This window comes from Sinohyriopsis cumingii, chromosome 2 (genome assembly GCF_028554795.1).
Source record: "Sinohyriopsis cumingii isolate HCF-2022 chromosome 2, ASM2855479v2, whole genome shotgun sequence".
NCBI classification, from domain to species: Eukaryota; Metazoa; Mollusca; class Bivalvia; order Unionida; family Unionidae; genus Sinohyriopsis; species Sinohyriopsis cumingii.
This window is the reverse complement of record NC_142962.1, coordinates 163,977,879-163,992,344: the sequence shown is the minus strand read 5'-3', so window position 1 is coordinate 163,992,344 and position 14,466 is coordinate 163,977,879. Positions and strand designations below refer to the sequence as shown.

The 14,466-nt window shown below is 37.6% G+C and overlaps 1 protein-coding gene across 1 annotated transcript in view; it reads right to left on the bottom strand.

Annotated features, from left to right (window-relative positions):
• The window catches only part of LOC149806236 (protein flightless-1 homolog), a 154,924-nt gene that overhangs the window by 104,911 nt on the left and 35,547 nt on the right, over positions 1–14,466 (bottom strand). The window contains exons 8-11 of the mRNA XM_089951183.1: positions 14,276–14,392; positions 11,151–11,209; positions 3,993–4,150; positions 3,410–3,494 (exon numbers count right to left, since the gene is read on the bottom strand). Of these exons, the coding sequence (XP_089807309.1) occupies positions 3,410–3,494; positions 3,993–4,150; positions 11,151–11,209; positions 14,276–14,392 (419 nt within the window). The remainder of the gene's footprint in view (positions 1–3,409; positions 3,495–3,992; positions 4,151–11,150; positions 11,210–14,275; positions 14,393–14,466) is intronic.

Here is a 14,466-nt window from a genome sequence, read left to right as displayed (position 1 = left end):
ATACAAGATTGAGATGGGTCAGAAATTTCAAACAGATGGATAAAAAATGGTGAGAACGTTTCACAATTCTCCAGAAAACTCTGGTCAGTGAAAATAAGATAAATCTGCTTATTTCCTGTAACAAAACAGTGCTTACCCTGTGTTACCGTGTATTTCTGAAGGATGTCCTTCAGATATGCTGACTTCACTGTTGACAAAAAGGTACACAGCTATTGGCCAAGATGAAGTCAGCAAGATTGACCACGAAATTTCTAAATTTGTTCCTTTTCATGCACAATAAAGGAACTTGTGTGAAGAGGAATAAATCAGGACATGAAAGTATGCATTGGTATGATTAAAAACTTGTCCCTATTGATAGAAAAGCATACTGACTGGAAACTTGTCCCTATTGATAGAAAAGCATACTGACTGAAACTTGTCCCTATTGACAGAAAAGCATACTGACTGGAAACTTGTCCCTATTGATAGAAAAGCATACTGACTGGAAACTTGTCCCTATTGACAGAAAAGCATACTGACTGGAAACTTGTCCCTATTGACAGAAAATCATACTGACTGGAAACTTGTCCCTATTGATAGAAAAGCATACTGACTGGAAACTTGTCCCTATTGACAGAAAAGCATACTGACTGGAAACTTGTCCCTATTGATAGAAAAGCATACTGACTGGAAACATGTCCCTATTGACAGAAAAGCATACTGACTAGAAACTTGTCCCTATTGACATAAAAGCATACTGACTGGAAACTTGTCCTTACTGACAGAAAAGCAAACTGATTGCAATCTTTCCAATCTGACTCTTTGTGCTAATACTTACCTTACTGTGTAGCTGGTTCATGTCTATCACCAGCCTGAGTTTGTCATTGACTTTTTGTACTAGATAAACCCTTGCATAAAATCCTGGAGAGTTTGGCTTGTGAACTTTATCTACCACCTGTTTTAAAATCTCGTCTTTCATGGGATCTATTAGAATGTCCATAAAAGAAGGGGAATATAAGAGCAGATGGGGATGGACAAATGAATTCTGGACATCATCCAAAACTGCTTGGATCACTCATCTGTTGTTTAGAAAAAGTTTGATCCAAGCAAGACTTAAATGGAGCAGCGTGGCACCAACAGCAAAACCCTCCATGTGCAGTGAGGTCAGTCAATCACTGACAATTGCTGGGAAGCTTGGATGAAGAGAAACAGTTCTGTTGCACCCTTAACAAGTTGATGAAATGTTTTCTGTCATCTGAAGCCTTGTTCTGGTCAATATTGCTATTGTTGAGAAGGATTCTGACATCTGCCTCCTAACATGTCTCCTGTGTGTTAGGGACCTTTGCAGGATGAAAAGGAGAAGAAGTAGGTAAAGAGAGCTGAAGGATAATCCTTTTGTACCACCTACTATCATATATTATATATATGAACTCCAAATAACAGCGGGGAGTCAAAGCACTGGCCTTAAAAGTACAACTGGATTTTCTTATTGGGTTTAGCTAATAATAGCAGACATTCCATCTGTAATACCAAAAAATAATCAAATCCAACTTTGTTTACATTTACAACAGTCATGACACTAAAGATTGTGACTTGTCAGGTTGGAAAAAAAAACACCACAAACTTTGACAAATAATAACATGTACATCCAAATAAAGAGGTCATTCAGGCCATGAGGTGAACAGGAAGATTACACTGATATAATGAAGAGGTCATTCAGGCCACGAGGTGAACAGGAAGATTACAATGATTTAATGAAGAGGTCATTCAGGCCACGAGGTGAACAGGAAGATTACACTGATTTAATGAAGAGGTCATTCAGGCCACGAGGTGAACAGGAAAATTACACTGATTTAATGAAGAGGTCATTCAGGCCACGAGGTGAACAGAAAGATTACACTGATTTAATGAAGAGGTCATTCAGGCCACAAGGTGAACAGGAAGATTACACTGGTTTAATGAAGAGGTCATTCAGGCCACGAGGTGAACAGGAAGATTACACTGATTTAATGAAGAGGTCATTCAGGCCACGAGGTGAACAGGAAAATTACACTGATTTAATGAAGAGGTCATTCAGGCCACGAGGTGAACAGAAAGATTACACTGATTTAATGAAGAGGTCATTCAGGCCATGAGGTGAACAGGAAGATTACACTGATTTAATGAAGAGGTCATTCAGGCCACGAGGTGAACAGGAAGATTACAATGATTTAATGAAGAGGTCATTCAGGCCATGAGGTGAACAGGAAGATTATAGGAATCTATAATTTTGAAATTTGAAAAGGGGCATTCTAAATAATTCACATGCTCCTTTTTCGTTGGGTCTTAAATTCATGTTTTTGAACAACCACAAAATAAACATAATAAGTCCTGAAAAACAGAAATCATAGTAGCTGGACAGCTCAGACAAGGGAATTTTTACTGCTAATAGGTTTTATAAGGCATTGTCATTTTAAAGATGAGGTGTCGTGGAAATGGGGATGAGGTTTTGAAGCACATCACTGGTCAAATTAAAACTGCAATCACTGACAAAAAAGAATTGAGCTGCATTACATAGAAATCTAATTTACAAGGAAGTACTGATGGCCAGCTATCTCTTATGAAATGGTAATTTTCTATATGTTTTCTCAATAATAATGAATTTTGGTGTGTGTGTAAAAATCTGTATAATTTAATGAAATAGCTGGATAGCTTCACATTTGAGATGGTAAAAATTTCATAATGTGCGCACAGATTACTAGAAGGTCTGGCTTTGCTATAATAACTTGTTCATTTCTGGATTGGGGGCCCCTAGTGGCCGAAAGCACTCTCTGTTATGGATCACTGCCATCTCACCTCTGTCTGCATGTGTTCGAGTCTCGGATTCAGCCAATGTGGGTATGTGAGAAAGCTTGCCAGTAGCTTCTCATGGGTCGGTGGTTCTTTCCGGGGTTTTCCTGGGTTCTTCCTCCACCATTAATACTGGCCGCCATGTGTAGCCTATTGTGTTCTGAAAAATGGCGTTAAACCCTACAACAACAACATTTCTGGATTTAAGACTTCTGTTGATTGTGACTCTAAAAGCTTGAGAGAAAAAAATGAAACCTCAAGTAAATAAAGTTTGGGTCCATAGTGCTTTGAGTTTTCAAAGTTCAAGGTAATAAAATTTGGATTCTAAGTTGTTTGAATAGAGAAAAGAAATCTAAAAATAAACAGGAAATTGTGATAAGGTGAATTGAAATATCTGGAATATACATTTAATTGTAATTTATTCAATGATATAGTGAAAATACATATGATTTTAAATACACCAGTAGTCAACTTTATTAGTGAGGTGAGAACAATATTGTAGCTTATTTGATCCAAAGTACACTACTGATATATAAAGGTGGGTGAGATGTGTGTAACTATGAATCTGAATGACACAAGTGAATCAATAATGTGTCCTTACCTCTAGTTCTGGAAGTAGATGAACAATATCAGGGAGTGTAATCAGACGATTGGAATTCAAAAACAGTTTCTTCAGTTTTCCACACCTATCAAATACAAAAGACATAAAGAAATCATATCAACTCACTTTACTTCAGTACATAATGACTATTCTGGTTAGCAATAATATCGTATCTAAACAGAGTTTTAGAAATCATTCTCAAAGCAACATTTACATTTCACAGATAATGATTTAGGCTAATGTATTTTGGGGAAAGTTTTAAATGCATTGAGCCACATAATATTACCATATAAACTTGTCACAAAAATCCAGAGCCATGTATTATTACTATTTAAATATCTGACATGGATCTAATGAGCCATGTAACATTACCATAAAGAAAATTGGTGACAGGTATCCAATGAGACACAAAATATTACTGTTTAAACTTCCTGCGATGGCAGAAAGATTCTAAATGATATTTTTACTGATAACTTGAAAAGTAAATGTAAAACATACATGATATGATAATACCATATTTTTATTTCATAGTAAACTGTGATAAAAATTGTGAACTGCACCATAATAAATAAGGTTATCTTACCTAAAAAGTCCCTCTGGGATCATTTCAAGATTGTTGTTGGCAGCACTGAAGATCTCCAGATTGTACAACTTTCCAATACTGGCAGGGATTCCCTCGAAGTCTAATTGGTTACTGTTCACAAGCAGCTTTCTGAGGGAGGCAAGTTTGTGTAAGGATGCCTACAGACACAAAACAATTGTTTCAACACTTGTCTGATGAAGAAGTGCACACATTAATTATCTGTACAACTAAATGCTCTGAAGTAAATGAAAATTGATTGTAGCCTTAAAAAAATGTGATATTAACAAAAGTTTAGTGTTCTTTATAGAGATGCAAGTATGACATATATTTTCAAGCTTTCCTGTGCATCAGAATCACTGTCTTTTAAAAATATCTACTGTTTTGCCAAGACACGTTACAGAAACATCAGTCAAAACAAAAATTACTAAAGCTAATGTATGAAAATGTATGCCTCATGCCTTCTTCATGCAGATTGTGCCACATTTATTTGATGTTTTATTGGAAATGTAAAACTGGAGAACTACCACTATGTTGCAAATCCTTCCATCTCAGACAAATGTTTTAGCTATTGGAGCTAAGTGCTCTCTGGTAAAATATGTGGCAGTCTGACAGTGATCTGACTCTTGATACCAAATCCCATGATTACTGGTCAAATATGTGGCAGTCCGACAGTGATCTGACTCTTGCTACCAAATCCCATGATTACTGGTCAAATATGTGGCGGTCTGACAGTGATCTACCCTTGATACCAAATCCCATGATTACTGGTCAAGTATGTGGCAGTCCGACAGTGATCTGACTCTTGATACCAAATCCCAAGATTACTGGTCAAATATGTGGCAGTCCGACAGTGATCTACCCTTGATACCAAATCCCATGATTACTGGTCAAATATGTGGCAGTCCTACAGTGATTTGACCCTTGACACCAAATCCCATGATTACTAGTCAAATATGTGGCAGTGTCAGACCTTGATAAAGGGAATGACACCAAATTCCATGATTACCAGTGAGATATGTGGCAGAACAACTCTGATCTGACCCTTGATATAGGGACTGACACCAAATCCCATGATTAATGGTCAAATATGTGGCAGTCCGACTGTGATCTGACCCTTGATATAGGGACTGACACTAAATCCCATGATTACTGGTCAAATATGTGGCAATCCTACAGTGATCTGACCTTTGATACAGGGACTGACACCAAATTCCATGATTACTGGTTACTACTTGTGCAGAATGCAAGTTCTCCTGGTAGTGGTGAGGTTGGGAGGGTTTATCCTTATTGTGAGCAGGTAAGTATTATCAAAGATACATTTTTTACTAGAAAAACTAGTTTCTTCTTCAAATATATTACCTGATCATAATACTTTAGTTTGAGCTCTACAGTTTTGTACTTTGCATAGAGTTTAATTTTTAAAGAGAAAGAATTTCCTAGATTTTCTTCAATGGCAATACAGTTTTGTTTTAAAAAGACCACATCTATAGCAGGTACTGTTAAAAGAACTTTTAATTCCATTTATTTTGGTGTATGATTCATAGGTATAATTTGGGTTATAGAATATACAGCTTGGCCTTACTTCAGATGTGCACAAATCAAAAAGCTGTAAGCAACACCTGGTCTGTTTCACTTCCTGTACTAGAAAGGTAAACTGTAAAAAAAGGAGCTTATAACCTTTATAACCTTTTTTAAAAATATTCTGCAATTAATTCACTGTATTTTTAGAAGCTGGTATTGCCTACTATGGCAAAATTCATTTTCCCTACTTTAATAACTGCTCATTAGTTTGGGGTGAATTTTCAGGACATGGTAGCAACCATTTAGATAAGCTGTGTCCTTATATCATGCACAATTTCCACAACCACAACATTTTAAGAAATTTCAGGCACAGTACAGGAAAGTAGGATAGAGATATTTCAACATTTCATTGCAAATGCAAACAACTTCACCTTACATCCATCAGTGTGGCTGGACCACAGAATCCAAATACTGAGATGCAGCTTTTGGAAAATAATTTCCCGTTCCGCAAATCCAACAGAAGTTGTCATGCCATTCCTTAAGGAGCTATCTGACTGACCCATGAAGGTGCCCTGTTGTAGTGTGGAAATATGCCCCACTAGTTCTAACTGACTGAGCCATGAAGGTGGCCTGTTGTACTGTGGTAATAGGTCCCACTAGTTCTAACTGATCATTCAGGGATGAAATATTCCACAAGTAAAATCTATATGAATCTGACCTCCATCCTAGAGTTTGTATGTCAGCTAGGGAACAGTTTCATTTGTTGCCAAAATGTTCATAAGATTTTAGTTTAACTCTCCATAAAGCCATCATATTCAGGATGATACAGCTTATGCTCAGATATCATTTTCACTCTCATAGAAATTTGAACAGATGGGATCTCCTTTGCACTGGCTTGATTCTTTCCTGGTACCAATTATAGCTCTCAGTGGGTAATAGAGATGTCTTTGAATTGAAAGGTCTCTCCTGGAAAGAGGTTTCACCACAAAAGACTGATTGCCCATGAGCATGAGCTTGTTTTGGCAGTGACAACAGGGGCGTTCATAAGTGACAATGACCCATCCTGTCAAAACTGTAAGTAGTTCAGGCCAACTGACAAGGCATGTATTTCCCTAATTCTGTTTCTTGTAGCTATTCCAGTTAGGAGTCAAGGCTTATAGGAGAGGTGAACCAATAAAGCTCTTAAGAGCAGTCCACATGGTGCTTTATTCAGTCAGGTTAGACACATCAAATTCAAGCTTGACAGGAGATCAGACAGGTCTTTGTTTTGACTGATCTTCTCTCTGATAACACAGTGTGTCAGAGATTGAAGAGTATTAGCCTTTTATTGTGACTGGAGATAATTGTTTCTCTTCAAAGAGCCAAAGCAGGAAGTTAACTATCTGAGGTATTGAAGTCTTAAGATGAGAAGTGTGTTCATGCCCGCACCAGTGAGGAAATTCTCCACTTCCAGTCATAGTCTTTCAAAGCGAACGGTCCTTCTTGCTCCAGCAATTCTTTGCACCACTTGTTGTTCTGAGGGCTTGCTTAATATAATCTAGATGTGCAGGTTCAACACCTCTGTATTGGGTATAATGCCTGCCATTGTGGTAGCTTGAGTAGATGAGGAAATATCTCCATTTTCCTTGGGATTTCCACAGCCAGATTTACCATGTCTCTTATCTATAATATTTCCCACTGGAAATGAGCAATCAGAATGATGCAACACTCAAATTCTCATGCATTCTGTAGCAATTATGGCTTGCAAGGTGTTGAATGATAAGTGTGTGTATCCAAACTGTTCCAATCTCTGGGAAGAGCATTGACTACTCAGGCTTTTAGATCTCAGATTGGTGAGACAAAGGCTATGAGTTTTGCATCCCACCAGTGTTCAATCCATCCACTATTTTATTGGTTGATTCCTTTGGGATGCTTGAGTACTTTAATATATTCAGTCTGCCCAGGTTACGGCAAACTTGCAGAGGTCTGGGGATTTGGTTTTCCTTTCGCCTTCTGAGATAATTTACCTCAGTTGAGATATGGGATAAAATAAAAATGCTGTTTCCATGTAGCTTCTCATGCCAAAAATGAAATACTTTCACTATGGCTTTCATCTCAAGGATACTGATATGCGACAGATGATCATAAGTGGGCCACTATTCACTGGTGGAAAAAGATGTTTGCACATGCTTGCAAAAAACAATGTTTTCGTTCATGTCTGAATTTCAAATCATTTTCTGTAGGCTTATATGAAAAGATAACTTATTCTCCATTAGGGTCACATTTACTGCCTGCCCCCCTACAAAACAGTTTTTGCATCTCAAAACCCTCCAACATTGTCTGGGAATATGGCAGGTATGGTCAATGTCTCAAGAAGAATGTGGCCATGCTGCCTCCACCTGAGATGGACAGTGGTGAAGACTGTCTAAAGTGGCAGCCAACCCTACAAGTGGATTGTCCTAATTGCAATATGATTACTCTAAGCAAATCCTCACTGTAACTAGTGTGTTCCAACTTGCATGAGTTACTAAACCGGGTACAGTGTGCCTTGAGTGTCTTGCTGCACTGAAGTGAGCATGCTAATTCATGACAGTGCCATAAGCATACTGGACAGACTGGGCAGATATACTGGACAGACATTCCATCTTGTAACTTTAAGGACAAAATAAGCATATTGGACAGACATTCCATCTTGTAAATTTAAGGGCAAGAAAAGCATACTGGACAGACATGCCATCTTGCAACTTTAAGGGCAAGAAAAGCATTCTGGACAAACATTTCATCTTGTAACTTTAAGGGCAAGAAAAGCATTCTGGACAAACATTTCATCTTGTAACTTTAAGGGCAAGATCAGCATACTAGACAGACATTCCACGAGAGTGCCATAACCATACTGGACAGACTGGACAGACATGCCATCTTGTATCTTTAAGGGCAAGATCGATTATGGTGTTGACTTCTTGCAATCTGAAACATGTGGCAGAGTCTGGTCATGAGGGAACAGTGCCACTTTATCTTCCATGATGTTTATCCAGTTCCTTACGATGAGGCAGGTTAGGGAATATGTGAAACATAAAATTGGCAAGAAACAAAATCTGAGTTTGCCTGATTTAAACTCGAACTCACTTATAAGTAGCAGGTAGAGAAGACTGACCATTCATCCAATATAGTATCAGACCCATAGGTTCTGCCAAAAATGATGTGTCTCGTTGATTTTGTTGTTGTTGTTGTTTTAAGGTTTAATGCCATTGTTCAGCTATACATGGCGGCCAGTATTAATGGTGGAGGAACAACCCAGGAAAACCACAGAAAGAACCACTGACCCACGAGAAGCTACTGGCAAGCTTTCTCACATACCCACATTAGCCAAATCAGAGACTCGAACCCACGCAGACAGAGGTGAGATGGTGGTGATCTGTAATGGAGAATGCTTTAGACCACTCGGCCACTAGGGGTTCCGTTGTCTGGTTGAGGTGGTAAAGATGGTGTTGGGACTGTAGCGATCACTCATGGGGCCACCCTGGATCCTTTCATGGCTTGTTGACCCTATAAACTTCAAAACTCAAAGAACACAAAATCACTGATGGAGGCGATGTCAGCACAAATGCTGACAGCATCTTCATTTCTCAATAGCGCTTCTTCATACTCATATTTTGTTTTTGTGTTCCAAGTACTAAGACCATGTGACTTTAGTCCAGACAGTCCAAGTACTAAGACCCTGTGACTTTAGTCCAGACAGTGCATATATTACATGTGTTCCAAGTACTAAGAAACTGTAACTTTAAATCCAGACAGTACATATATTACATGTGTTCAAAGTACTAGCACCCTGTGACTTTAAGTCCAGACAGTCCAAGTACTAAGACCATGTGACTTTAGTCCAGCCAGTCCAAGTACTAAGACCCTGTGACTTTAAGTCCAGACAGTCCAAGTACTAAGACCATGTGACTTTAAGTCCAGACAGTCCAAGTACTAAGACCCTGTGACTTTAAGTCCAGACAGTCCAAGTACTAGCACCCTGTGACTTTAAGTCCAGACAGTCCAAGTACTAAGACCACGTGACTTTAGTCCAGCCAGTTCAAGTACTAAGACCCTGTGACTTTAAGTCCAGACAGTCCAAGTACTAAGACCCTGTGACTTTAAGTCCAGACAGCCCAAGTACTAAGACCATGTGACATTAGTCCAGACAGTGCATATATTACACGTGTTCCAAGTACTAAGAAACTGTGATTTTAAGTCCCGACAGTGCATATATTACACGTGTTCCAAGTACTAAGAAACTGTGACTTTAAGTCCAGACAGTGCATATATTACATGTGTTCCGAGTACTAGCATCCTGTGACTTTAAGTGAAGACAGTGCATATATTACACGTGTTCCAAGTACTAGCACCCTGTGACTTTGAGTCCAGACAGTGCATATATTACACGTGTTCCAAGTACTAGCACCCTGTGACTTTGAGTCCAGACAGTGCATATATTACACGTGTTCCAAGTACTAGCACCCTGTGACTTTAAGTCCAGACAGTGCATATATTACATGTGTTCCCAGACTGACAACCCATTCATGCCAGATATGTACTAACCTTGTCATCTACACATCTGCACTATTTACACTGTAAATTCAGTCCATAATCTAAACCAGAGTGGTCCAAATGTGGCCCACAGGGGTCACTCTTTTGTGGCCTGCACTCATAAAAAAAATGAGTTCTATAATTATAGTATAAATTCTATAATATATAATGTATGATCCATCAATTTTACATTTTTGGTCCATGTGGTGCAAGGTGTCAAAGATATTGGACCACCTTAGTCTAAACCAATACCAGCAGCTATTTATATACAAATGTCATCAGCCACACATCCTGCTTAGTGTGGTTGATATTACTGGGCTACTGCACTATATTATGTGAAGTGACCTGTGAAAATTGCTCAACATGGCAGTCTTTACAGGTAACAATAGAAGTGCTGCTTTCAGTAACTATGAAGTGAATACTATATATGATACAGTGTAAATTTTCCTGTCCGAAAAGCCCCGAACAGACTGCTTAAACATACAAAGTCAATGAAGCCTTACTTTTAATAACTACAAAGTGAATGCTATATATAAATAACATGGTTTGAAATTACCTGTAAGAAAGGTCCTCAAAAACCTGCCTAAATTTATCAAAGTATCACTTTTAATAACTACTAAATTGATGCTATGGCTATAAATTAACTACAGAAAACTTACTTGTAACTGACTCGAGTGGAAATTATAAAGCATCAACTACATAAACACTACAACCATGACTTTTCTATAGCACAAACATTACCTGCACAGCACAATAAGATTATGTGAATGGCCCATGGCATGATGTTGCAACAGTGACCCATGCAGGTAAGTACAGAACAGTCTGTAAGGCATATCAACAGAAGAAAGCATGCTATGTGACACTACATTCATGGGATTTGGCATCAATCTTTGTTTCATAAGGGGATCACTCAGTCTGACTGCCACATATACGTCCAGACAGTATTTAACTCCTATACCTAGAAATCTGTAGCATGAGGGGAAGCTGGATTTTTCATGTAGTAGTATTACTCCTAATGTACTATGATTAGGTAACATATAAAAAAAAAACACAGAGGAACACATTTCATACACTTGTAATACTTACAGGTAAAGAGGTGAGCTTATTTCTGGATAAATTCAGTACTTCCATACTGGTCCAAGTATCTGTGAAAAAAAAATTATGTTTAAAGTTCACTGGCCACATATATTGTACAAAAGTGTGATATTATTATAGTAAAAAAATGCAATTATTATGTATGTACACCAGAAAAATATTTAATTAGACTGAAAAATCTGCTTTTATAAATGAAAAAATCTATTCAGCAAACTCTGTAAACAACTGGTGGTTTCCACATGCCAAAAATGAATATGACATACATTTATCCCTTCTTTTCAACCTAGTATGGTTAATTTCTCCATGTAAATGTTTATGTGATATATCTTATGATTGTGCTTTTGTACAGCAAATATGGTGCACTGTATTGCATATGAATGTACAGTACAGCAAATATGGTGCACTGTATTGCATATGAATGTACAGTACAGCAAATATGGTGCACTGTGTTGCATATGGATGAAACCAAAAGAGTGATGATGGGACAAAAAGGTTCTTTATTTTTCCAAAAAGACCCTGTTTACCAGAAAAAGTGGATTGAAGCTGTGGGATCGAATAGGGTGAGGGATGGGAAAGTTATACCATTTATGCCAACAGCATCATCCCGCTTGTGCATACGTCATTTTAAGGACAGTTGGTGTACAAATGAAACTGAGTTTGTTAAAAACAGCAGTGCCTACAATCTTCATACAGAATGTCAAATATAAGAAGCAAAAAAAATTCTGTCACCCGAGAAGTTTGGACCTCCTAAATCCCGAAAAAAGGGATAGAAAGAGCGTAAGTAAAATATATCAAATAAAGATTATAGTACAGTAATGTAACTGCATATGTAAAATATTAATGCTTAAAATAATCAAACTTTTTGAATGTGCAGAGTGTTGACTTCGATCAAACTCTTTAATTAGCATTATCATAACCAATATGAACTCAAAAGGGTTATGAAAAAAGAAAAATGAAGTATTACTTTGGGATATTTATCTATATGTATATATACCTTATTTACTATATATATTGGGACAAAATAAAATGATAATTTTTGTCCTGTCCCAGATCTTATGGTAAAACTGTTTTTTTTCCTGAAGGTTATATGTCCCAAGACTTAAGAAACTATATAATTTTGTGCTGAATTTGGTGCAATAAAAAAGATAAACAAAAACACTTATCTGAAAATAAAATGAATCAAACTATCCTTGCATTGTTAACATTTATTCCTTCTTTTTTTCATCATGCAAAATTTATTGAAGAAAATAAATGTCCACGAATTCCGTATATGCAGCAGATGCTGGTTGGTGTATGCATCCTCATTGTCGAGTGTACTGCTTATGTCAGAAAACACACGACACATTCACAGCTGCCAAACCTCCAGGCTCGCAAATAGTGAAAATACGGATAAAAATTAGTGAATTTTGACATGAATTCATGAAGTAATCTTCGAGTCCGGGAGTATTTTTCGGAACAAATGTTTAGCATGGTCTCCAGCTGATAAAGGTAGATTGTATTCAACAAGAAAACTCACAAATAATGTTTCAGCATTGGTAGCTTGCAGGTCTTCCATTGATGGCTTAAAATATTCCAGAGCTGAATTTTCCCAACCTCTATGTGCTTTTTGCTATAGTCTGACTTTACATCCCCACTTGTTTGTACCCCACTACCGATTTCAATAATGCAAACCTTTAATGTGATAAAAAGTGCAAGGAACTTAGTCAATTCATTCACTGATTTACAATTTATAACCTGACTGTGAGTAGAGTGTCCCTAACACTGCCATCATCTGCATGTTTCACGCTTAATGGAAGCTTTCAATATACTAGATGGACATGTTCGAGATCCATTTCCAGTTCCTGGACAAGTCCATTTCCAGCAAAGGGGTGTATGTGTATGCAAGATTACAGATGTAAATAGATGTCGTCTGCTTCTGATATTTACAATGTTGAATCAAGCAGAGGAAAAGAGTGACAACAATAAATTTGTCTTTTCACATGGGTTTAACAAGTGGTTTAATTTCTATGACCATGTGTGCAAATGGATATAATTTCAAACTCTCAGCGTTATGGTAAATTTACCGAATTATCTGGCAGTTACTGAATAGGATTAACTACATCATTATGTTGTTTGATGGAAATAAACTAGCCCATAGTGTATGCAATATGGTGCCATGTTAATATGGAAAGTCTGTTAAGCATGAATGGTGCAGGGGATGCCAGTATTAGTGCCATTTTGGTCACAGTCTGGTTAGAAATTATAAATCAATGATTCAATTGACTTAGTTATGTGCACTTTTTATCACTTTATTACAGTAATAAAAAAAAAAGTTAAAATATTGAACTGGAAAATCAATTAGTTTAGACACTGACTGTTGGTCCTGTGCTTTACAGAATGTTATGCCCGTGGTCTTGGTCCTTCAAGCAGATGTACCTACAGTAATAAGACACACACACACCCGAGTTAAGTACTACCTACAGTAATAAGACACACACACACCCGAGTTAAGTACTACCTACAGTAATAAGACACGCACACACACACCCGAGTTAAGTACTACCTACAGTAATAAGACACACACACACCCGAGTTAAGTACTACCTACAGTAATAAGACACACACACACCCGAGTTAAGTACTACCTATAGTAATAAGACACACACACACATCCGAGTTAAGTACTACCTACAGTAATAAGACACACACACACACCCGAGTTAAGTACTACCTACAGTAATAAGACACACACACACCCGAGTTAAGTACTACCTACAGTAATAAGACACGCACACACACACCGGAGTTAAGTACTACCTACAGTAATAAGACACACACCTGAGTTAAGTACTACCTACAGTAATAAGACACACACACCTGAGTTAAGTACTACCTATAGTAATAAGACACACACACACCTGAGTTAAGTACTACCTACAGTAATAAGACACACACCTGAGTTAAGTACTACCTATAGTAATAAGACACACACACACACCCGAGTTAAGTACTACCTATAGTAATAAGACACACACACACCTGAGTTAAGTACTATCTACAGTAATAAGACACACACCTGAGTTAAGTACTACCTACAGTAATAAGACACACACACACCTGAGTTAAGTACTACCTACCAATAAGAAGCGAGAGTTCTGTGATCTGATTGTTGCTGAGGTTCAACCTCTTCAGGGAAGTGAGTTTGTATAGAGGCTCTGGCACACGGGTCAGGTCATTGCAGGAAAGATCTACATCTGGAAATGAAATAAGTGTTTGAATGAATAAGTTATATCTATACCTGTGTAACTCAAAGATATCAATATGTCAA